The following is a 27033-nucleotide window of genomic DNA, read 5'->3' on the forward strand; positions in this document are numbered from 1 at the left end:
TATATTTCAAAAGTTTAAAAGTTTACGGAATATATTTCAAATTTATATCGGACGGAATATATTTCAAAAGTACTTGAGACTCCGCCAGTAAATTGTGAAGCTTTGAAGAATTACTGTCTGGGATGCTCCATTGGAAATGAAGCCAAAACTTCATTTCCACTGATAAACGAGAGGGGAAACTGTGGATAGGAAACTTCGAATAATCATCAATTTGCCCGAGGTAGATAGGCATTATCTCCCTTCACACCATAAATCCACCTTTCGATTTTAGGCAGTCCTCACGAAGTTGGCTGCTTATAATCCCACTCCAGCTCCTGAGGCTTTCAATTTATCAGTAACTCCGGGCCTACATGAATTGTGGAGGAAATTTCAAAGCTTTGAGAGATGCTGGCTCACGTCAAGAAACCTTGAATCGAGAAATAGCAATCTCACAAGGCTCCCGAAGTGAGCTTGAATGTTCGCAAGATGCCTATTTATGTTCCGCTCGTTGGGATTCAGATTACTTGCAGCCGCCATGCAGCTATCCAGCCGTAATGGTCCAATTAAAAGCGAGTAAATAAATTGAGATAGGTGGATCAGATTTTTTTCGCACGAGACGACTACAATATACTGTTAGGGCTCCCATAGCGTAGCGTTTTTACCCTGAGGCATAATGGTTATTGACATTACCAAGTCTTTACGAGTCATCGAGTATGCTACCGTGATTGTTATTGGCTTAAAGCAAGTCCTTACTCCAAAGCGCGTAATATAGAGGGAAGCGATAAATACAGGAAAATAAATAAACCTACTAAAGTTAAAAAGAAAAAATCTCATTCCAACCCACAAACACTACAGAAATTAGAAGATTAAATTCCATCATCGCTCAAAAAATGTATGTAAATGTATCAAAAAGGACCTGCAAAGGCTGAACCGTAATCAAAACGAGCATTAAACAGGATTGATTGATCGCAAATTCATTCAAGCTATGAAAATAGTCCTCAAATACTCTGCAATGGGCAGTTAAGACGAACATGCTCGAAGACGATGGAATTATATTCCCTACAAATCCTGAAAGAGAAGCTTTCCAATGACGAAAATCAAGTCTTTTCCATGATTGCCAAACTGGATTAACCAATTTCGGAGATAAACATCACGCAAATCTGATTCAATCGGTGGGAGCACGAAGAAGAGGAATGCTTGCCAAGCGTATCCACCCACGCGGATCCAGATCGGAACACTGTTCGACAAGAATAGTAGTTATTGGGACGCGCGATAACTTGTTGCGTTCGCGGCACTTGACCTCGCAACCGGCGTCGATTCGAAAACACACGCTTCCCACACACTCAAAAGTTATCAATGAGTGGGGAGCAATTCCCCGCCTCTGAAAGCGAATTTGCGACATCTTCTCCTGCATCGGTCATGTTATCAGGCATTGAGTGAGCAGACGGGGATAAAAGCGAGACTAAGAAGGATGGATAACGAAGCCGAAAGGGGTCAGAAAGGATTCTTCGTTCCCAACGAGTAACTTGACTAGTGATAATTCTAACACCTATCGGCAAAATATTCCCCTCATAACTGCCAAGACCGCACATCAATCAAGAAATATGTAGCAGAGGACATTTATCAGACGGATATCATTTATAATAGTCTTGTTTATTCCAGTATTTCACCGCTTAAGGTTAATGTGAAGCATTTTGCACATCTTCGCGGTCAGTCCAACCCCCAACTTTCTTCTTTAATTCCATATAAGACCTCATTACATCATGCATGTAACCTATTCTATTCCCCTCCTCGCTAACCAAACATTCCTCTACCAAACACGGAAGCGCTTCAGTATTTCTCCAGCAATCTGGGTATTACATGAAAGCTTTTCTCTACCAATGACCATTACAATTCGAGAAACACCCCTTAAGTTCCAGCGTAGCAACTTACACTATTTACAAGTTTCCCGTTCAACAGTTTCGCCACGTTAAGTAACGCTAAGTTGCTGTGACCGAGGAGGCGAGCGAGCGAGCGAGATGTGAAGGGGGAGAAGGGGTTTTCTGAAAAAAGGTTCCTTCCTTCCTTTGCTCACCTGACGCGCACATGCGGCCCCATCACGTGACCCCGTAGGCGCCATCGGTCGCTCGTAACCATTTCCCTTCTCCCACACAAGGGAGAGAGCCTCCTTTGCCCTCGTGTGTGTATATATATATATCCCCTCCTCCAAGATCACTCCTCCCCAACCCTACCTTAAACCCATGAGTTTCCACCTCCTCCTCCTACCTGGCGACCCTTTCTCAGATGTGAATATCCTCCCCTGCCTCTCAACCTCTCTATCCCTCCCGGCCCTTGATGGAAAACTGTTATCCCCTCTCCACCTCCACGCTGCTGATCCTCGAGTTACGCCTTCCAACCCATCTCTCTCTCTCTCTGCTGAGGGGTGCGTGTTACAATGACTCCTTTTCCCCGTATTTCCCTTTTCCTCCTCGTCTTCGAAGGAGGAAAGATGCACGCGTCCAATGACAGACAACACCGCTCTCGTGCGATCTTTGCTATCCAAGACTTTCATCGCAGGCCGCACCAACCGTACCTACTCTGTAACCCACGAGGCCTAACAGAAAAGCTAGACGATCAAGTTCGTTCACTGAAGACGCGAAATCGAAATTTATTTAGTAAAAATAAAATTATTATTCATTAAAAAATCATCATGTGCAAGAACAGAACCAACGACTACATACCCAATCCAGCATCCATTACTTCTCTATAGCCTCCAATGAGCATAGTTATACCACAATTGTAACACCCGCAAAGAAACGAGGTAATCAAATTTTAGGAACCTCCTTACGCAGGAAGAATATGACGACCCACATCGTAAACTACCTTATCTATACTCTTTTTCAATCTTCTAACACCCTAAGTATTCATAGATAGAAAAAGTAATGAGTATCAACGGGAATTCAAGAGGAAATATCGATTTTTGGAGCGGGGGTAAGCGATTTGGTTCAGAAAATGCTCCAATAAACTTCCCTTGGTCCATACAGTGCGTACTCCAAATTATAAATCACTAAAAGTAAATTACACGCAAAAGTACTGAAAAGGTTAAATCCGAGGTCTTTGGTAAACCATCAAAAAACTACCTTCAAACACTGAACGAATGAGATGGGTTTAGAAATTCGTTTTTCTCCTGAACGAATAAGGACTGCTGGGAGGGTAGTCGTGTATCTCAAATGCGAATCTCCTTTTGTATTCATTTTTTGATGATGGCTGATATTATCACACTCCCGGGAACACGTCAGACGGCATGCGGAGTAACATGTAGAATTTGATGTGAAGGAACTAGACAGCGACAGCTATAGATATCTATCGCGAAGTCTCGAACATTACGAATTTCACTCATTCAACGTTCGTCTCATAGGGAAATCTAAAACTGTGGAGGAGGTTAACCTTCCAACCATTTTATTTAAATTGAAAATAATTGAGTCAAACACTCGACCCGCACGGAAAGTTAATTCATTAAAGTATTATACCGATTGAGGTACGTTTCAAAGGAGTACCTAAGAAGAATTCTAGGATTCTCACCTTCCTTCAAGAACTTCCTTCTTCAATTCACATAAGTCTACTCCATTTCATTCTATCTAAAAATCCTACTCTCTTCCTTATTCTCCCCCGTTTATCTAACATTCTACCCTCTTACAAAGTTTTCAACATCCCCTCCCCGCTAAGTACTCCCACCAGATAGTAATCTGGAATCGCTACCTTGGAAAGTTATAGGAAAAATAATAACAATATTATAATAATTCGTATTTATTGGGCGAGATTGGGACTAGAGGGTTCCATCTTCCACCCAACCCCTCGGATGGGGGTGTCGGTAAGCATTGCAAGTGATCCATTCCCGATCCAGCATCCTTGACTTCCTTGCTCTAAGGTGAAAAGGAGGGTGGGCGATGGAAGTATAGGGGGGAGGAATCTACTCCTCCAATTTCACGGAGGGGTGCTCACGGCAAATGACGGGAGGGGGGGGGTGGGCGAGACCCCCTTTCTCCACCCACCCTCTCTCTTTTCCGCGCCATCTCTCGGGAGATTCTGTCCTTTCATCAACCATCAAAACCTTTTGGTGCTCAACCACCCCAGCCCCCTTCTTTTCTTTCTCCTCCCCCATTCAACCCTCCCCCGCCCTCCTCCGGCCGTCCCATCCGTCGTCAAATGATATGCAATACGCCGGGGAGCGACGGCACAAGTTTCAATGCTCGCTTTTAAGACATCGCCGTGGAAATTAATTTTCCATCAATTTTCTGGGAAAAAAGTGGAACTGTCCAGTGATCCGAAGCGACGACGGTGAAAAACGATTCACGGTCCAACAGTGAGTCCAGCGACAGGAGACATGTCTATTTGAGATGTTTAACTAGCGCGACCAAAGAAAAGACGACGTACCAGAAGATAAATACGCTGGGGATAACCATGATCGACCAGTGAATGTCGTCATGCGTGCTTCAAGTCATACGAAAACCGTAACGGCCGATATTTTTACTCACTACACAATTTGCAGATAATTATGAATTATAATTACATGATAACGAACTTGCAGATAATTTTATGCTAACAAGTTGGTCGTATAAATCAAGGGAATGCTTGGTGAATTTCCAGACAACCAATGCATTATAAAAATAATTTTTTTCTAAGAATTACTCTTAGAGTCACGTTTAATTAAGAAAATGGCTTCTCGACCGCAGCTAGCTGAGCTTCGTTCGGAAAGAGTTCTGATAGTGCTCATTACAGAAAACCTATCAGCGTAATTAACATTTCTGGTCCCTATAACAGGTGAATCTCTTGGATATGACAAGGATGCAACAATAAAAACATATCCCTTCTTATCATAAAAAATATATTAGAATTACGAGTCCTTGTGCATTAAAATGCCCTACGATTGGTTCCTAGGCACAAAAGAATTTGCTAAATAAATGACGAAATGGCAAATATAACCGAAATCACTAGTACTGCGACAAGAGTTTACTTCGCAAATTAAACGTGCATATAAGTCTAAGAGGCTGTTAATATAAAATCTACGGAGATAAACGAAAATTCATCAAGACATACGCGGAACCCATGCATCGTTAGCGACAAAGAGGTAGTGGCACGACCACAAAACATTAACGTGGGTTTGGCAATGCGGTAAGTCACTGTCCCAACTGCCAACGAGCGGGAACATCAATAACACCAGTCCCTCCTCAACATCTGTCTTATCTACCATCCCATCTCCTCCTCCCCGACCCCCTTCATCCTCTGCTGTTAAGTGGAGTTGAAAACTTTTGAAGAGGAAACGTCTCCAGTTTCCACCACCGCCCTCTCATACATGCCGCGCGCCCAACTCCCTTAGGATCACGTGGGGGGGGGGGGAGGGGGAGGGGGAAAGGAAGAAGGCCGAAGCGACGTGCCTGCCCCCACTGAAAGGAAGAAGTCCCCGGTGAAAACCCCTTGCAGGGCGGGAGGGCGGGACAACGGAGACGAGGCGGAGATAATGGGGAGGAATTGGGGCCGATAATCGAACACCCTCGATTGGGCCGGATTCGGGATTATGCACGGCGGCAGTCCCTCAAGAGGGAGACGATGCCGGCGGGTTGAAGAAAGGGTGTCTCCTCTCCTTGGAGCCAGGGGTTAAGAGGGGCCGGGACTCTCTCTCTCTCTCTCTTAAAGGGTGCGAAGGAGGTGGGGTAGGGGGGGAACAGGTGATTCTCGACTTAAAAGATTTAGTGAAGTGGAGAGGCGAACAGAGGGGGTAAGAGGCGACTAATTTGCTTCGGGCCGATCGGCTCATTTGCGAGCGCGGAATCAAAACGACTGGGTCACGCTCGACAAGCTAGACTTAACGGTGGACGTTACGGATTTCCCACTTGAGTGTCCATTCCCGGGAACTTAAGAACTAAGTCAAGTGCAACATCAGAAAAAGGAAACGGCGGGTAACTGGGTGACAAAAATCAAGCACATCAAACAGTGATGCAAATGAGTTGGTTTCCTCTTGACGGAAATTAAAAGATAAAATGTAAGTTTAGGAGCGGAATTTAAAAAAAAAAATTAACACACGAAAAATTATTATTAAAAAAAGGCCTTTCTAAACAAACGACAGTGAAACGAAGAAAATCATTCCACAGGATAATAATCAAAGTTTCTCGGCTACATATAAATGAGAAACTAAAATCTATGCTAAACAACAACCCCTAGATAATGCTCTGTTCCGGGGGCGGCGCAAAAAATAACGTATATACGCCAATTTTAGAAAATTATCAAGAGAATAAACTCATCTTGAACGAAAACGAATCCTGGAAACAAAGGAAAAATAAATATCTCACACATAGCCCACATGAAAAATGTTTTTTTTCCTATTTTCAATAAAAAAATCTAAAATGAATAGTACTTCATCAGTACCACCGCAACTAAACCTCAAAAACATCGCAGAAGGATAAGAAAAAAATTAAATACGTCCAGTTTTGTCGAAACCTTTAAAGTTTTCAGATGATAGATTCGTTCACAAACCCAGCGTTAACGAGAATTTTCCTGCAAAAGCCCTGCCATTTTGTAAAATCGGCATTTCGATGCATCACACAGAGGCGAGCAAACAAAAGCAGCTCGGCTCATAAATAATGCGAACGGGAGGCATATAAATATGAGATGGCAAAAGGGGGTGAGTCGAATGAATGCACGCTTGCAACAATAAATAATTCCCTATCGATTCCCGATCGCACGCATGGAGAATGGCCTCAAATTTATATTAATTCAAATAAATAGGTTATAAATTCATGCATGAGGATTCGTTCGACGCTGCACTGCGGTGCTCCACGAGAGATGATATCGAATGAATGTTATCAGCACCTCTCTCTCTCTCTCTCACCCTGACGGGCTCAACGCAACACATCCGCCATGAACCACGTTCGACGAGAAACCCGTATACATCCCAGCATTTATGGTAGGCACGTTTCCAGGAGGGAGGGCTTTGACGGTATCAGTACCACCAAAATTTTATCCCTGGCAGAAACTACCCGCCGTGCATTCCCTTAGGAGCCCAAAACCGGTTATACTCTGTCTTTCTCTTCACTCTTAAAAGATGTGGGCTGTGATCAGGGTCTCACCTCCGGAATTTCTTCAAAACCGGATAATATTAACAAACAGAGCTCGTGAAAAAATTAAAATATTTTCGAAAAATCAGTGCGATTGCGGAATCACACGCGTAAGGAGAACAAGAAGCAATGAATACTGCCGCTTTGGTAAAATACCAACGATGAATGCACATTTCAGCAGTACGCAAACGAAATTTACAGCTTATTTGACGAAATTCATGATTATATCCGTAGCGGCAACCCGCGTACTGCAGAGCACCACCCGATGCAAATTCCTGGCTACGTGCTTGATTTGAGGGTACATACTTCAATGCATACATGCAAACGCACATGGTTATGTACATGCGCGAACGCAGGTATAAACTACAGGAGTAAAAAGCTCTCGCGTCCCGTCTCCAGCCTGGGGAAATGGCTTTATCTCCACTCTCAACTCACGAGGATCAAAGGAGGCAGGGGCGGAGGCGAGGGGGGTGGGGCGGTGGTGTCGAGGTGCCGGATCGAACTTGGTGCAGAAACAACACTAACGGGGAGAGAGCGGGAGAGGTGCGGGGCGGAGGGTGGCTATGGAACCCACCAGAGGCGTCTGGGATGATATGGATTAATTTAAATAGAGGGTGGTTGTGGGGTGGAGGGGGGCGCAAAGCAAACGTGGAAAGTGAGCATCGGAGCTGGGAGCCCTTTCGCCTTTTCCACCTCTCTCATCCCGTCACCGACTCAAAACCTCCAGCCGAATGAAAACAACGCCATCTCTTGGGAGCGAAGGCAAACGGTGGCAGGGAGGGTGGAGCGGGGGGGAGGTGGTTTGTGGTTGGAGGCGAGAGAAAAGAGATTGCAAGGAGGGGAGATCCAACTCGTCAACCACTGCCACTTCCCTTCCCGCTGCACTCACTCCCTCGGGCGATACGACGACACCTTCCCCGAGAATATACACCCCCGCTTACGCGAAGTCACTGCGGGGATGAAATCGACGAACAGAAAAAATCGATCACTTTCTGGAATGTGTTCCAATGAATGGGAGCAGAGGTGAAACTAGGGCTTTTCGAATTGTGTTCATCCATTGACTTTAAGTAATATAGCGTTTAAAAAGGGTTTTCACTCCAGTAAAGTATTGTATTTGTCTTAGACGGATGCTGAACTATCATCTTTTAATCCAATTTTGTTCCACAGTTCCGACCCCATCCTTCTTTTCGTCAAACAATCTAAAAAAACCTTTACCTCATCTTTCCATTTCCTACCTATCCAATATTTTTCCTTCTAACACTGGGCTGAGGATATTAATCAAAACCAAGACAATACAAACGATAGAAAGATTCCGCGTGTGGACATGAGCTTCAAAAACTAGCGAAAAATTTTATAAATATTAGAAGCCTTTTATAAACATTAAAGATAACAATTTACCTGCACAAAAACTGGTACGTCACATAAGTTGCTATATATTATGATGGATGCTATGCAAATTCACATAAAATTCGCGTATAAATATAATTTTAAATTAACACAAATGATTAGTTGCGTTAAAAATTGTACACAAGTGAAGGAGGGTTAAAAAAACACACCATCAATACATTTCGGACGCTTGTACACAAGAATGACGGGAAGACAATTGTGTCGGTAACGGTAAAAAAAACTCAACGGCATAACGAAGAGGCGAACCCAAGGCACGGCGGTCATCAGTTTGATCGCGTGCCCTTCAAAGCACTCATTCACCGCGCATTTCCGAGCAGCGAGAACAAGACGACAGATTATTACACGCATATTATCTGGGCCAGCTCATTTTCCACCCAACCTGATCCGGCGAGGAGGACGGAGCAAAAAAGATCATCCCCGCCATCACGGCAGGAGAGCTTATTATTCCAGGGCCAACCCTCGCCCTATTCCCGATTCCTAACTTCTCCATTATAACCACCACCACCACCGCGACGGAGGTGCTGCTCCTAAAGCGAGTCCACATCCTCCCGGACCCCATTTCCATCTCCTTCCAACCCTCCGAACCATTTCATTCGGCTCACTCAAGTGACTGCAACAGAGGTAATCTGAAAGTTGACGATGTCCCTTAACACGCCCTTTCACCGTCATTTTTTTATCCCATTATCTCGCGCCCCTGCCACCCGGGTGACCCCTTCCTCCTCCTCCTCCGCCGTCGCCTCCCGTTAAACCAACAGAACGACCTTCCTCCCTCCACACGACCCTCCACCCATCCGCTCCTTTTAATTCGTTCGATCCCCGTCCTACCCGCTCTCTCGTGTTCTTTCCGAATTTCCATTCACAAGTAGACCATAAAACAAGCGATTATAAATTTTTACCGATGCGCCTTTAAAGGTGCTTCCGAAAAACTTTTTTACGGGCCATGGAATCTGCATTTTTAACAAGACAAAACTGGTTTGCGATCATGAAGAAACTTTAGTTTTTAATGTCTCCACACGATATCCATTACGGCACCATGAACATGAAAGATGCATCTTTAATCTTAATGCATCATCAATACATAGGAAAATTTCACAAGATAAATAAATGTTATCAGTGGCTCCAATTGCGTTCACATATAACGCAAAACAAACTAAAGGGACTGCGATGAAATTATTTTTGTAAATATTTTAAATGGCTAAGGTTTTATGGAATATCGCGCATAAACTATTTGCAATACTTCCCAAAAATATTCAAAGAATGCTTACATTAATGTCAAAGATAAATTGAAACGCATGAAAATACATATACGAGATAAAAATATCGCACACTCTGCATCCAACATGCGCGCATTAACACGCCAGCAGTTCTTTGACAGTTGGACAAATAATTCATTGTCGATGAGACGCGGAAGGTCATCACGACGAGAAAGGGTGCACGAAGAGAATATGACCTCTCGGGCACCTTAAAAACAGCCATTACCACTCAAAGCGTGATGCATTGCAGCGACCCTAAAACGAAAAAAACACGAAATATTGCACACGGCACAAATATTCCGCCCGCCCATGCACTCAAACCGGTGACACGGCCAAACACTCACGTCGAAACACACCCCGAAGCGCGCACACGTTTCAAATTCGAACGCTCGAAAAAGGACATAAAATTCGGCCGCGACTGGAAGGCGGGCATAAATCCGGGTTTATGCAATCATTTTTTATGGGCCATCGCAAGGGGTTATTAGCCACGTCAAAATGCCACGCGAGGGAGGGAAGGGGTGGGGAGGGGACGGATGGGTGGTGAGGGTTGAAGGGGGGAGGGGGGAGGGAGACAGGGAGAAGATCGCTAATGACCCGGCAAACATCACAAAACACCCTTTTCATTGAGCAGGGGTGGAGGGGAGGAAGGAAGGGTCTCTCCCATGTAAATTACGCACCCGTGCTCCTCTCAGGAGAGCGAGCACCTTTAAGATACCTCCTCCGAGCGACGCCTTGGAAACTAATCAAAGGCCGGCAAAAAATCGTGCCCGAATTCTGTCGTAAACATGATCCCCACCTCCTGTTCTCCGGGTTCATTGGAGAACTCGTGGCGAGTCGCACCGCGGGAGCGGCGTTGCCAACAAAACAGCAACCGCACGTCGCCCGTGCCAAATCCCCCACCTCTACTGGCAACGACCTCTCACCGTCACAAAACGCGGTCCCACGCCATAGTATGTCCTTATCCTCAGTCCCCATCCCAGTTCACGCACGGAAGGAATATAAAAAGGCACACGAGGGCCGCTATGTATCCCATTTCATCCTATACGCCATCACAATGCTAGTAGCAGGGATAGATAAGGGATAAGTGCGCCATCGTCATGCAAGAAAAAGAGTTTTACAGATGAATTTTGTAACTCATCAACTAAAAAGGAAAAGCAGGGAGGTACTTAATCACAAAGATGGAGCAAAGAATGACATCACTAACATATTCCTCGAATAGAATACGAATTGGAGTAGCGATTTAAACGTAACAGGCCAATGATGCTATTGACGAGGTCAAAAATGTTTTTTTCTGAAGAATAAATAGTTTTATCGATGGAATGACCAATGATTTTAAATCAAGCATAACTTGAAAATATTGGAGACAGTGTCACTGAACCTGTCACTGAGCTATCTCAGGTGAGTCAAAGAACTATTTCAAGTACAGTAGACCCTCGCATTACGATATTAATCCTTTCCGGAGGATAGATCGTAAATCGAATCCCATCGCAAGTTGAATCGGCATTGTTTCCACTCCATGAATCCGTACAAAGAGCAGCAGCTCATGTAAATGCTGCAGTTAAAAAAAAAGTTTTCCTTGATGAAGAAGGAAAAATTACATTATTGATGACATGTTACGGGAGAGGAAAAAATCGGTGAAATTTGAAATTTAAAAAGTGCGAGCAAATTCAACTCAGATCTTACGCCGTACCCATTGCAAAGAGGGTGTCATTTGTAACTAAGAAATTGTGTCAATATTAGGCAAAATCCAGGCAGGACAATTGCATTTCGTGAACGGAATCATCCACACCTCCCTTGCCACGGTATGTATTCAAAGACGCAACACTTGTGTTAGTATCCGATTGGTTTTATAACAAACAGGGAGACATTGTCAATCCACACGAAATGATTTTATGGGGATAAAAGAGTAAGCCCCGGAACGAATAAATATACGCAAAATACAAAGCTAAAATGACAATGAAGGATATAAATCATGTATTGAAAAGTCATAAATCTCAGCTGTCGAAAGAAAAGAACGAGTCGGCGAGAACTGGGAAATCTCGCGGAACCTGGAGGACAAAGAAACTCGGACCAGCATCTTGAGGAATACTGCGTGTAAGAATCTAAGGTTGAAGGACAGGTGGGAGGATCCTGGAGAAGAATGCGCTCGCTCATTAGTCAACCTCCACATTCCTCGCACAACAGAGGGAGAAAGGGAGTGGCGGAGTGTGGCAGAGGGTGAGAGAAGTGGGCTGGAAGGGCCGATGAAGGCGAATTGATGACGAAGGGGAGTTGGCGAAGAAGAGCCATCCATATTGTGCTGCGGCGGAATGGCCGAGCAAGGAATTAGTCGACCGCGAGCAAAAAGTACAAAGGTGGACCGCCCAAGATGGATGGTTGGGCGGGAAGTTCTCTGCGATTCAGGCGCTCGGCCAAAATGGGCATTAGAAACAGTCGCATCACGCAAGGCTAAGATAATTATATGCAGACAAGAGGCATAGGATGCAACGGCATGAGCCTTGCGGCTGCAATACTTAAAACACAGACAAGCTGCTACGACATATATTCAAATACTCAACGCATAGTACAACGTTAGTACTCGATTGGTATATTAAAAACATGAAAAAATTATAAACCCACACAAATTAATCCTATGAGGATAAATTAGTAATCCATAGGGATAAATAGTTATCAATCAACGGTATATGATCATAAAAAAGAACATCGAATACAATACCATTTTTAACCATTTCCACAGCGATTAAAGGCGAATATGCATTGGGTCAAACGCTATTCTATGGTGCTGAAAAAATTAAAAAAAAACATTTACTTCGATGGCTGTAATGACCTATTACTGGATAGAGAAATTTAAAGAAAGGATAGAAAATAAGAGAATACGAAGCAAGTCACCGAAGCATTGAGTGGTATTGAAAACGTCTTGGTCATAACACTGACAATAAATCCAAATAACAACACGGACCAGGTAGGGGAGATTTCCTTTAGGAGGAGAAATATTATTATTGTAGATACTCTACCGGATAAACTGGAGAATAGGAAATAATAAGGAATAAATAAATCATAAGCTTCCAAAAACGCTGGAAGACTTAAGCAAGGAACGAACGCAAGGCCTTAGTAGGGGATTCTGATTACGCGTAATCCACAGATTAAGGTAGGTTCAAAGCGGATCACAAGCATGCCATTTTCATAGTCTGCTAGGCCTCTCCCCATTCTTGCAGTAAATTTGGTTCTTTCCTTAGGCTCAAAACACCTATTAAACTGCATCCTATCCATAAAGACTATTCTTTACATTCCCTCATCTCCGCTTACCCTCCATCCTTCTCCCCCCATCACAGTTTTCAGCATCCCCTTCCCCGCAGTACACGAGCCACGGTAGGGTACGGTAGTAACAATAATTGCAATGATTACCGTTCCCGTGCGCCCCCCTCGCAGGGGGCGCTGGGGAGCAGCAAAGTGGCGCAATCAACGCCAATCGAGAGAAAGAGAGAGAGAGAGATTGAGCGAGAGTGGATAGCGACTCCTTCAGAGGCATCACTCCCTGGGAAGAGCGATCAAGTTCCATCGCCGACTATAAAAAGAACTTCCGGGGTCATCTTCAGCTCGGGAGATGCTCTCGGCAAACTTGTTCGTCATTTGATGTCCCGAAAGGGCGGAATGACAAGACGTTAAGCAAGTGTCGTTCACCCTGAAGAGGGGCTCGAAGGTAAGGAGATCTTCCTTGAACAAACATCGGTTGAAGAAACGAGTGAGGATAAGTGTTGGAAAACCTTTGAGCTCTGTGAGCTCGCGTTTGCATGGCCAACTTTTGCAGCGACAAATGAGGCGTCTCGCACATTACTCATCCCAGTTTCGTGGAACTATGATTACCAGAGGAGAGCCAACGGTTTAAGATGGGCCTCAATTGCAGCAGAAATTTTTGCCATCTCAGCCTTGAAAATGATTGTCTTCCTTCTTCCCTATTACTCTTCTCTCGGACATGAACTTCACCACCTGAGCACTGACTTCCGTGGTTTCCTCCTTACCCCATATCCCAAGAGTTTCTTCTTCCCTTAACCCTCGCAGAGAATTTTCTCACTCGTTTTCGTCTGCCTACCTAACCCTCTCCATTCTTTTCCAGACCCAAATCTCGAACATTTGGACCCTAACCCCATCTTCTTCTCCCCAGGCACCTTGCATCTACACCATAAAGCCCTAATCCTCTTACTAACATCATTGCTACTATTTTCACAACACTGCTGTGAGAATTAACTTCGACGCGTAAATCGTTCGACTTCTTACAAAAAAACGTACCTAATTGAGGTTGGCCATACACAAACATCATCTTCTAGGCGAGTTTTGCCATTTCGTTTGGCACGGAATTTTAATCAATAATTGTAAGAGAATCTGAAACATTCGCCGTACAATTATTCCAACTCCAAGGTGTATCTTAAGAAATAAATTCTGGGCAGCAACCACTCCACTGAGGTTTAAGTCGCACGCACGGTCGATTCCGGAATAGTTTTTCACTCAAGGAATCGGCCTCTGTCAATCCGAAACCGTCAGTGAATACAAGACAATCGCAGAATTCAAGATCAGACGACTTGAAGCCATAAATGAAAAATAAAAATTACACATATTCAATTCCTATCGCTCTCCAAAGGCGAACATTTTTTCACGCAATTTTCCATCTAAAGCGAGAAGTTACACTAATGATACTAAAACGCAGGAGTGGAATACCGATTGGAAGAATATCGACGAGAGGGAAATTCAATTCGAAAACGTTTGAGTATGCTCAACCACCACGTGAATGAAGATTAAAAAAGAAAATAAAGTTACCAACAATATTCTGTATAAGTATGCTGAGGAAACGATGGATTAAGGACGGAAATGAGGAAAGAATCAACTAAGATTGCAAGTTTAAAATACCTTAACGTTGGCCCTCACTATTTAATGGGGCTGGAAGAACGTATTTCTCTCTAAAAGGTTACCCATATCGTCAAGAAAATGATGAAAAACTTTCAGAATTGACACCACGGTAATCCTAACACCTTCACTAGTCATTATTACCGAACCCGCGAAAGTAAGGACGGAATAAAAAAAATTAACGTTAGTCACAGAATTCATTACACTAGTGTTTTATCGAGAGCAACCAGTTACGTTGCGAGGACGTGACGCTAATCCACTACTACGAGATCACCTTGAAATCATTTGGCGAACAAAAAAAAAAACACGACGAAATATGCATGGATATTGATGAAGTTTCCCCAAACGGCGAGATCATTTGCCGAGGCGAAAAAGAAACGCCAAGTTAATCACGTGACGGCTGCCGAAACACCCGGAATAGGATTAATAATATGAGGCGCCTACCTTGCGTGCAAGTGCTGAGGCGGAAATGATTGCAGGGAAGAGAAAGGGAGAGGGTTATTTGAGGAAGCTGGGGGGAGGGGAAACTTTTTATCTCGAGGAGGAAGAAGGAAAAAGAGGAGAGACTCTCGGAAGGAGGCGGATCGCGCCGCTGGAAGAATGAGATTACCAGATGATGGCATTATGTGGCCGGGGGCGGAGCGGGAGTTCAAAGGGACGGGTGTTTGCATGGGGGGAGGGGGATGGGATGGGATGGGGAGGTGGCCCTCGCCGTGTGCAATTTGCCATTTCTTCATCCTTAAAAAGGAGAAAGGGAGGGGGGAGACAAAAATTGGGAAATGCTAGCTGCCGGGAGAATCAGACGAGGTGAGGAGGAGGAGGAGCGGGAAATGAAAAAATAGAGAAGAGAAAGAAGGGGTAGAGACTAGCTTTTGCCCCCCACTCCTACTCCACCATCCCCACTCCCTACCACCCCAACGCCCAGCTCCCAAATTAATGGCAACCGTGGAACAGCAAGGTAAAGTGCACCCATTGGGATGCGGAATGCAGGAAGAAGAAGTTTGTGCTCCCGGCCCAAATGAACCAATTTACAAGCATTATTCACGCCGAGGGAGGGGGCAGGCAGAGGCAATCTGCAACCTCCCAAACCTCCCCGGCCCCCACCAATCCCTTCCCGCCCCCGCGGAGGGAACGAAAAAAAAATCGAAAGAATAAACAGAAGTGGGAGGAATTCGGCCGAACCGAGACAGTGGAAAATTAAAGTAAGGGGGGGCATACGTTTTTTGAGTCGGCAGAGCCATCTTCAAGCCTCGTCCACGAAATACCAACCTGATGTATTTTGGCAACGTATGTTGACGTGAATTTGGAGTTGGGAGCTTAGGAAAAGCGACTGTCACTTTACAAAAATATAAAAAACTACCTTGGTGTAACCCTAAAATGGTGTAACCACTATTGAAGTAAAATTTAACTTTGCTGGATAGAAGCCTCCCTAAAATTTTGAATCACTCTAAATTTTAGCCAAAAGAAATGAAGATAGCAACACCTGTTCCCAGCCCGAAGGGCGATATAAAATTGTTAAACATACATTTCACGATTAATGCGGGATTTAAGCTGAGCATAATTTACTTTTTTTATCTGTGGCCACAATATGCAAGGATACCCCAGTTTAGTTTGACTCGTGCAAGGCCTTGATTGTGCGGACTTTAAATTTTTTTCTAAAATCTGCCCAGAAGCTAGTAAAATAGTAATACTTAATTCATTCATTCATTCAGTGATCCAACTGGCGATAAGCGGCTCACAACGATGCTTTTTTCTTCGCGCTGGGTCAATATTGCCTTCTGCAACTGGGAATGGGAGCCATTTAGAAAGAGATGCGACAGGAAGGGAAGAGAAAGAGGAGTGCAAAAGAGGCAGTATCATTTGAACGGAACACGGGAGTGGAGGATCACTTCTTCCACGGGTTCTGAGAGGATCCCGATAGGTGATGAATAGGTCGTCCACACGAACTCACTTTCTTTCTCAGTCATTTTCGCACGAGAGAGGAGGATTCGGCGCGTAATGCAATTAGTCCGCTGCCCTGAGAAGATTAAAAGCGAGGAGATAGGAAGGCATTGCGAAATGAGGGTCTCTTTCCCACCCATCCTAATCGGGAGAGGAGTACTTTTTGAAGCAAATCTTTGCAACATGTCTATAGAGAAAAGTACGTGCAGCCAAGAATATCTCTGAGCATGTTTCTGCATCAATTAAATTTCGTCCACTCCTAACATCAGATGCCATGAAGAAGGGAAAGTTACATCATCATCACTAGTCAACAATTCTAAGATTCGTTTGAAGCTGCTCTAAACTCAATTCTCCTTACAGCTTGTCCTTAAATACCTACGTATTTATAGCCTTACACATCCGTCCTTTCCTGGACCGTATATTTTTATCGAGGTTGGATTCTATTTACATCCGTTTAGATTAACTAAGTGACATCACTAGAAAATAGATTGAGGAATAAAATTCCTCAAAAAAAAGATATCTCTGTTGGAGAAGGAATTCACGAAGAGAACGGGAAGGACTTTTGTTCCACTCTTCATGATTTTTCATCGAAAATTTCTAGATACGACGCTATAAATATTAACCATACAAGTAAATTTTTTACGCCGGTTTGGGTAAAAACTGTAGGGCAAACGTTATGAAAAAGAAGCCTCAACTCAAACCTCATCGCGTCAAGCCTCAATACGAATGTTAAATGTCACAACTGGAATCGTTTCCGCGTCAAACCGAGCGAAAGCGATGGTTATAAAAACCGAGAGGTAAACACGAGGGGGTGGGGGTAGGGGGGAGCCGCATAGTTTGGAGGGGAGTGATAAGGAAGAGAGCTCCCAAGTATCGGAGAAGCAGTTCGGGAAATATGTGACGCGGTTAATTAGCTAAAGTGGGAGCCAAATTAAAATGGAGTGCTGAAATCAGTTAATGTGAGCGCGGGTTAATGAGGGAAGGGTGGCCCGGGAGGGAAGCGAATAGCGTGCCACCGCACTTGGCGCCTTTTCACGGGACGCCGAGCAGGAAAAATAAAAAAAGAGAGATATATATATATAGAGAGAAAACTCTAATGCATATTATACTAACGTTCATCGATCATTTCCACGAAAGCCCCATCGTCACATATTCATTCGTTCTACCTTCCACTAGGCATGAAAGTCAAAAATAATCACCAGTGATAAATTGATTTTTTTTCAAGAAAAAAGATTCGCGGGACTCAATTCTTAAATAAAAATTCAATATTTAAATTTTTACAAATAAATTTGAACATGTGACGATCAGAATTTGCAAAAATGTGATGTACATATTTATAATAATACACATTTAATCATGTTTTTACTGAAAACAATTTCTAAAGTGATGTAGGAGTGAGACTGTGCTACGCATGAAAAATGAAGCGAAAGAAGCATACCAAACAAGCTATTTACATCTCTCCAAAGACGCAACCATAAGCACGAAAAGGGTAGCCGAGTATAAAGAATACGGATTAATTCCATTATCTTTATAGCCCAAAAAATGCAATGATATACCTTTAATATCCTGATGAGCCTTTTAAAATGAACTAAGATTACATGAAAATGGGAAATAAAATCACATCGCAACATTATAATTTCCTTAAATGACATGCAAACATTCTACATGGTACTACAATTATGGACGCAGCTTTGGAATCCGATGTAGATAAAGCACATACAAAGAATTCTCTCAATTATGAATGAATAAGGACGTCGCCAGTGACTAGGAAATAAAAACTACAGCGCAGGTAAAAAATGAAGACTAATATTTCTTCCAGATTGGTATAAGGTGTGATAAAGAGATGAACCAACTTTAACCTTTGTTCACAAGCCACCTAACGTCAACTTGGAACCATTCTGGCCTAGTTAGAATCCCAAGAAGCCACAAGTTCGATTCATTTTATATCACGTTTAACACGAAAAAAATACATCGAAATGAAACACATCAACTTCCAGGAAACAGCTTCCACCGTCCGCCTTCTACTGCACCACCTACGTATCCAACAATTTTTCCAAGAAGCAGCATTTTGATATTGCACGAGTTTCCGAAGCCTAAGGCATACCGCAACAATTGGACCACCGCTGCAGCCACGTTCCCGCTTACAAGACGCACGGGGGTGAAATGACGAAGGCCTAAAATTAATATCGGAAACCATTCAAACGAAAGCAAAGGCAGGAAGGAAGGTGGAAAAAGGTATGTCTTCCTACGGAGGCTAATCTGCATACAACTGGCTCCTATGGTTATATTAAACACGACGGCGAAAAACGCAGACGTTGTAAGATTAGATTGGGGCTTCTCCGACAGCGATCAGCGACGCAGGAGCGCGGGCGGCGGAGGATGGAACTGCCTACCGTGCGACAGGCGCGATCGCTCAACTTCCTCCCCTTAATACATCCACCCCTAAATACCACCACTCCCACCGAAAGTGCTCTCTCTCTCTCTCTCTCTCTCTCCAGAACAAACACATGTGAGCAGATCCTCTCCTCGCCCGGCTCGCCCAACCCCGATGAGAAATTTTCCCATCACGCGAAAATTGAAGAGAGCCGGGACACCGCCCTGACAATTTTATGCTCGGATGGTTTAGCAAAGAGAGAGGCGGCAAAAACTTTGCCACTCACGCTCGCCAATCGAACAGTGCAAAGACGGAGGCATTTTTCAGCGGGTGAAAAAATTTGAAGTGTCCTCCTCGGGGACGTCGTCATTTTTATACATTTTTTTCTCTTTAAGGACAAAAAAGAGCTTTCTCAAATTAAAACAAGCGAATAACTTCATTCAGATGAAACACCAGGACAGAGTTAGTTGCATGCACTGCGGTTATGTGGAAACACACTCGCAAGAATGAGAACAAGTGCTGTCGACAAGCCACTACAACCAAATTCGAAATCTCGCCGGTACAGCAATGATGAAGTTAACTTTAGAAGTATATTCGAGAAGGAATGCATAGCTAAGAGAAGGATAAATTGAAGAAATATGGTCATCCTCAATGTCAATGAGTTGAGTCGGGAAGAACTGTGAGAGAGGAACATTGCTAAGCACTGGCATGCATATCAACAAACCCATTGATGATATATTTGTGTCCACGGTTTACAAAATAAACTTTTTTAAGAGGAAAGAGTTAAGAACAAAGAAATAGGTAATTTGGGGTTGTAGAACTAAATTTCGTAATTTTATGGAAAGTCTCCTTTTTTCAAATAGAATACTTCGGATGAAATCCATGGAAATTTTACATTTTCCGAATAGATCACCGCAGCAAATAAAGGGCTAAAATGCTTTCGGCAGAGCCAAAAAATACTAACCCACCAATCTCACATATGCTAGAACTCGAAATCGTCAACAGCAAAAAGAGATACGGCTTCAATCACGAAAACTGAAGATCGAAGATTCTACTAACGCAACCAGAAAACTTTGGCAACCCACCTAATTAACATCGCGAACTAATCGACAGCATTGCAAGGAAAGCCATGAACGCATTAAAAAACGTAGGAGACCAGTCCTTCCGTTCGTTCAACCACATCCGAGCCCAGGTTTCTCTCTCACGAAATGCCATCAAGTTTTGCGATACATAAAGCTTCACTCATTCCTGACGAGGCTGGTGGCACCTGCCAACCGGAGGACCCCCCCCCTCCCATGCGTAACGACGAACGTGATAATCTCCGCCGCCCACCTCTTAAACCCCGACGCATCTTCAATCAGAAAACACATTCCTCTCGTCCGCTTCTCCTTCTCTCACCTTGCCCCCTCTCCATTTTCTTTCAGGCCATTCATTCATCTCGCCCTGGAGCCGAACGGCAGACACCCCGCAGCCGCACTACCCTCTCACACCCTTCCCATACCCCTCCTCAGTAATTTACCTTGATCTCTCTCTCTGTCTCCACACACAGCTATCCACATGCAGCCACACTTCCCTTCTAGTTCACGTCTCCATCTACCTATTTCCACCGAAAAGACCTCTCTCTCTCTCCGCCCCATACCATCCCTCGGGATCTTCACACGAATTGCCTCCACAAACCCTTTCCCGACCTTCCTTCTTTCCCTCCTTTCTCCCAAATTTCGCAATCCACTCACACATTGGTAGGAGCGTTTATACCCACCAAAGATGGGTAAAGGTATATAGAAAATTATCAGAGCTTAGTCCCAAATACTTAGTAAAACAAACGATCAGTAATGAGTACAAATTAAAGCTTAAAAAGAGAACAAATTGTCAAAAATTCTATGAATCTATCCCACCATACGTTTTGAGATACATTTTTCTGAAATTTTATAAATAATAAATGCATTTGATCTATAATCCCCCTGTGAAGTAAAAGCATAATGTTTGTGAAAAATCAAACTTAATTCCACGAATTTTTTTGCCTAGGGACGTTGAAACACCGGAAATGAAGATAAAGATCACTTTCAAATGACAATTAATGCTTACAAGATATTTTTTGAAAATGCAAAAAGTACAAATAAAAGCTAATCTTTGACACTATCTTTACCGGTAACTCAGTTACTCCCCCACCTCTGATAGCCATCAGCCACAATTCTCGCTTGAAATACCCCTCCCTCCCCGCTCCCTCTCAATATTGCCAGAAGTCATCTCTGGGTTCCTGTAGCAAGCAGCAATAGTTTCCCCCCTCCCCCCACTCTCGGCGCCCATCTCGCATATCGCCTGGCAACGAGATAACCGATTAACATTATTCGGGCACGAATTGAAGACGCACTAATTAAGGACGACCCCGTTTCAACGCCGAGTGAAGTACCTTTCGTAGAGCGAGATTAAGATGTAGCGGTGAGAGACTCAAGAAACTGCATTAAGCTGGTTAAGGGAGACACTCGTCTTCCGGGTACCCAACAGGAGATGAGAGGGGGAAGCAGACAATGGTGCGCTCGCGAATCCCCGAGATATTCCCTCCGCTCACTATGCGCACACAGGAGAGATTTATGCGGATGGTTTCAGTTCTCCTTCAACAAAGTAGGTGAGATCTTTGTGAGCCAATTATATTTCCACATTCTTCACCTTCATTTTTCTAGACCAGCTGCCGGGGAGAGCAACGTTAAACTCTAAGAGTGCTAGAACATTGAAGTTATTTTATAAATGTGTAAAAGAGAGAACTAGATAACGCGTGAATTCGAACCTCAAGTAAAACATTTTGCGGCAAACACACAGCAAAAAAAAAATTGCGTGGATTTAAGGACTAAATTATCGGTTTTAAAATTAAGGGCTTATTTATGGTGCGTATCATAGTGTAACTGTTGAAGCCATAAGCATTTGACATCCCTTATTATCATTCATGAATAGTTGCTGATTTCGGGGTGAACTCAAAAATTAAATGAATAAAAATTAAAGGGCACATCCGAGGGGAAAATATAAAAGAAATTCAATGGCGTGTGATGTGCAAACCAAGGTATTAATCAAAGAACCAAAACAAAAAGTCAGGGGAGAATAGAAACATTTCCTCAGCAGGGAAGCTAATCACGGATGTCACGCAAGAGGAAAACCCCCAATACTTTGGAATACCAAATATTACTAGAAAATGGACGTTCATTCGATTCCTAACCAATTGAGATTTTTATCGAAGCAGCAAGTGCCAGTTCATTCCCAGGAGTCACGATCAGAAAGTTTATTTTCGTTCTAATAAAAATTAAACAAAAACGCTGAATTTGATCGGGCCTAGAAATACGGTCGTGTAGAAAACATTTCAAGCTTCCCGCAGCTTCAAGAACGTGAAATTGCGAGGAGTTGCACGAATGTACTAAAAATAATAATCTTTATTATTACCCAATTACAACAGAATTCATCACACAGTTATCTTTCCGACACATTATTTGATAGGTGGATACGCGTTCACTTCCGTAATTGGGCATAAAAGTAGGAGTAAAAAGTCATATAAATCAATAAAAAGGACGTAAGCACTATAAATAAGTTGACCTCATACAACTACGACCAGTTATCCTATATGATTTCTGTAATTATTAAACGAGGGCATACAATGTGGTGATAGTGCTCTCAATAGAAGAGGAAATGTGATAGGAGAGGAAAAAATCATATTTTACGACGCACACTTATCCATCGGCAAAAATTGAACAACGCTCGCTTTAACTTCACTTAATTGAAATACGTATTATGCTGGGGCTCATAAATGCTCATTTGGTGCGATGCGGTGAAGAGGACGCCGAGGGAGTCTGACATATCTTTTTATGGTGCGTATAAGGGGCGAATAAACATCGCCGTAAGTCGGGGCCGGGCTGAGGGACAGGGGTTGACACGCCATCAAACCGCCGCTCACGACGCCGTCAATACCTAGAGCTAATGCTGCGATATCTCGTGCGGGAGGGTCCTGCCTGAGATCGCTTCCAACACACACATACACTCCGAAATAAAAACAGCGACACACCCGCACAGACTTTAATGAACTCTCGTTCTTCAGCCGCCCCTATAATTTTTAACGGCGGGATAACAGCCCCCCACCGATCCTCCCATCCACTCCCTGTGTGTACGCGGCCCCATGACCGCTCACCCCCACCCCCCATATTCAGTTTATTTCACAAAAAAATGGCATTAAAATCTTTAGCGGGGTGCGCTCGCGAGGAGAACGTCGTACCTTTAATTAAGTCGGTGGCCCATAAAGATTTCTCTTTCGCAGAAAGGGTTGGGAAACCACGCCGCTTAACTCCGGCCATAGTTTTCTCCTTCTCCTCCTCATTCCCATTTCTCTTCGTCTCCTCCCGCTTCTCCTCTCCCTCACCATTCGACATAAAACGAAACGCTCAGCCGTAAGGACACCAAAACATTAAAACGACCTCTTCTCCTCGCTCAGCCGCCCCCAAACTCTGCTCCGTGCTCCACATAATCCCCCAACCAACACACACACCCACACAACCCCTCGCTTCAATTTTCTCCCTGCGAGAGTGAGGCTGCTGAAGAGTATAGAATACCCCCACCCCCAAGGAGACACCCCCCACTTCTCTCGCGACACCCTGCCGTCTCTTCCCCACAGAGCCCCCTTTATCATTTCTCCCGTGCCATCTCCTCCAAAGTAATCAAGACTCCTCTTCTTCTCCTGCGCCTTCGGAGAGCATCTTCCCCAATCCCCGCCGACCCCTCCTCAATCTCTCTTTCTTCGATAAGTCGCGGCGCGCGGGGGATGCAAGGCTGGCAAGGCGTCCGGCCGAGGAGGGAGGAACGAGTATAGACCGAGGAGAGAAAGAGTGAGGAGAGAGAGAGAGTTGAATAAAAAATCCCGGCAGGGGGGCGCTTGCCGCGGGATCTTCATAGGAGGAAGGGTTGAACTCTATCTCTCCCGCCATAAAGGAATCCACCCCTCCGCGTGCACTCCCCTCCCTCCTCCGCCGGCTGAAAAACCGCGAAATACAAATTGCTGGTGGGTGTTTCTTGATAGATGAGAGCATGGCGAGTTGACAGCGCGCTGTGGTCGGAAAGTTGAAAGGTAAACAAGCGATAAGGGATGGGGTGGAGGAGGGAAGGGGGGTGGGGAGGGGCATGGTGGGAGAATCTTCGCTCCTTCCGTTCCTCGTTATATATTCCCAGCGCGCCTCGCTTGTGTTTGTGTACACGAGTGAGGAAGAGGAAACTGGAGGGAGTATGTAGAGGGAAAGGGGAGGGGTTGGGGGGGGGGTAAAGAGGGCGGGGGTGGAAGGAAGAGAGTGTATCTAGCGCGAAGGGGAGGGTTAGATCTTTCCGGAAAATCAGGGAGTGAAAAAACAACAGAAGCAAAAGCTCTTGCGTTATTAACTTTGATGATGCTTTCTCACTCTCCCCCTCATCTTTGCCTTTCACTCCCTCCCTCCTTTCGCCCCGGCGGCGTCCCGGATTGGTGGACGGGGAGGAGAAAGGGCGGCTGGAATGGGGGGGTCGCTCCGGTGATTGATGGCCTTCTTCGTTAATGTAATGGATACGAAATAGGCCTTTCCTTTTCTTTAACGCAAACCCATCCCCCCCCCCCCCCCGCATCATGCCGTTGGCCAACTACCCCCTATCTCCAGCCTGAAAGCACCACCGGGTGACCCGATCGGGGACGAACCCGATTCACTCCATGCCCCGGTCACGAGTCCTTCTCGTTACAGACGAGATCAGTGCACATAAGAGAAGGTGTGACTTCTGATATGGGCAGGCGGAGGGCGGCGAGGAGAAGCAAGTCGGAGACAACATCACATCATTTCCATTCGTCTGACGAGAAAATTCTTACTCAAAAAAGAAAAAAAAACCTCGAACTCAGATCATGAAATGAGGTAATTAGTTGTCTTTTCAGAGAGTCAACCCGAACGAATTCTTCAAGTCTGATATAAATCTATTCCTGAAGTCGTGATGGATCGGAACATAAACAACTGATTCTTAACAGGTAATCTACCCATTTAGGTAGGCTTTGTCGAACATTTTACAATTCACTGCGAACTACCTCCCTTTCCACATAAATGCCAATCTTGCTCTGATCATGTGATCTATTATGCTTCCGCCAATCGATGTCATCTCTTTCCTTCAAGCCCTTCATCCTACGCTATATCACGGTTTTCACCATTCTAGGGTCATAATTAACTCAGGTAAAAGGCATCATTAAATATCTATTCGTCAACGCATGAATTTAGTTATAGATAACGTTGCTGAGCCCTAAGGTACAATCATTGTGAGCTAACTGAATGCTTTCAATATAATGAATTTTATTAATGGCTGTGCTCAATTTCTTTTTATTAAATGTGCATTAAGAAGAAAGATGGCACTCATACTTCGGGAAGATGGCTCAAAATGAATTTTCAAGAGAATAATGGGATACTAAATTACACCTTTCAACAGATTTTCCAGTCATCTAGTACTAATACTGAACAAAAAGAAAGCTCAATTAAAGGCAATGAAAATGCAAGAAGGCGGTTAGAGACATCAGCGTCTCCAAATGTTTTTTCTGGCTTTCTAAAACATTTGTTTTAACCTTTCCATTTATTTTTAGTCACATTTTTTCAACGTTCAAGACAAATAACCAACACTAGCAGTGATCTATTTCCTCTGAGCTCTCACCCGAAGCTGAAACGTTACTTCCCGCAGAAGATTCATTCCAAGAATAACATTAATAGTAACTTGCCTGAGCATAGCATCAACTCGTACCCTTTATACCCCCGCGCGGTTTAATTTCCACGAAACACAGCGATTCCAAACCTCTTCGTTTCATCCCTTGGGGGGGGGGGGGGTATTTTCCGGAGGGCTGTGGGTTTTAGACGGCAGCAGCAGCAGCGGCGATATTGATCGTCCGGATCGAGCAACCCGCCCACTGATCTTCTTGCCGAACTCTCTCACAGGGCAAAAAAAAACTGCTCGGATGGCAGAGAAGAGAGCCGATCGAATGTGGAGGAGGTAGGTAACCATGACACGCAAAACCTGCTCGCCCCTCTGCCTACCTACACCTCTCTCCTCCATCTGACCAGCGTCCTAATCCAAACCAGGCGGACACATACAGACACACATCTGGAGACTCGCAAAACCAACAGCAGGACGGAATGCCGGCTCCTCCAACGGACAAACCTTCGGTTCCCCATACAGGAAAGAACTAAGGGCCCACAAGGGAGCAAGGGGGTAGCCAATCAGCCGCTTCCAACGGACCACACGCATAAAGACGCAAAAGCGCAAGGGAATTGCATGGTTAGACGGGGATGAATTAGTATCCCACAATTCAAAAGTTTTGCATACAGTTACTAGTCCAACTGGTAAGGCTAAATAAGAGCGAAAATAATTGCATACTAAGACAGTGATTTTATCACTTTTTGGGTTCTCTTTATCATGAATATATCTCATCGATCACAATACCATTATGAATACTTTTCCTTAAATTTACTCTCCACATACTGAGCCAATGTTGCATATATTCCGAAAGAGAATGCAAACTGTATACGTGTTGAATTGAATAAGAGATAAATGACAGTGATTACTCAAGTCGATTTCTTTTTACTCCCTATTGGATTACATTTCAACGATAATAAGTATTGCCTGATACAGTACGGAATAAGTTATTCCGTACTATGAGTTGTATTTCAATTGCACTTTTTAAACCTTGCAACACTTTTTATAATTGCCGGAGAGATAATTAAAATTTAGGTCCTGCTAAGTGATTTTTCTCCACAAGAATTATGGAGAAAACAAAAATAAAACATTGGGGAAAATATTGTCGGGTATAAAAGAAGATAAAAGTAGGTAAATGAGGTTGTACTTACCGCTTTCTTGACGAATGACACGAAGCCATAGCCTTTTGATTTCAAGGTCTGCGGGTCACGGACTACTCTGCAATCACTGTAAGCAAAAAAGAAAGTTGATCAGTCAACACATTGGGATAGTACTCTGGGAGCATAAAATTGATTGCATATTAAAGTGATGGTGAAATCAATGTTAACACTTAATGCTAGTGATTTAAGTTTGGGTCTAGAGCGTTAAAAAGGAA

At 44.0% G+C, this 27033-nt stretch overlaps 1 protein-coding gene across 6 annotated transcripts in view; it reads right to left on the reverse strand.

Annotated features, from left to right (window-relative positions):
• The window catches only part of LOC124155599 (nucleolysin TIAR-like), a 684526-nt gene that overhangs the window by 74673 nt on the left and 582820 nt on the right, over window positions 1–27033 (reverse strand). For all 6 annotated transcript variants that reach the window (XM_046529563.1, XM_046529559.1, XM_046529560.1 and 3 more), the window contains exon 3: window positions 26810–26885. In XM_046529563.1, the coding sequence (XP_046385519.1) occupies window positions 26810–26885 (76 nt within the window). The remainder of the gene's footprint in view (window positions 1–26809; window positions 26886–27033) is intronic.

This window comes from Ischnura elegans, chromosome 3 (genome assembly GCF_921293095.1).
Source record: "Ischnura elegans chromosome 3, ioIscEleg1.1, whole genome shotgun sequence".
Classification (NCBI taxonomy): domain Eukaryota; kingdom Metazoa; phylum Arthropoda; class Insecta; order Odonata; family Coenagrionidae; genus Ischnura; species Ischnura elegans.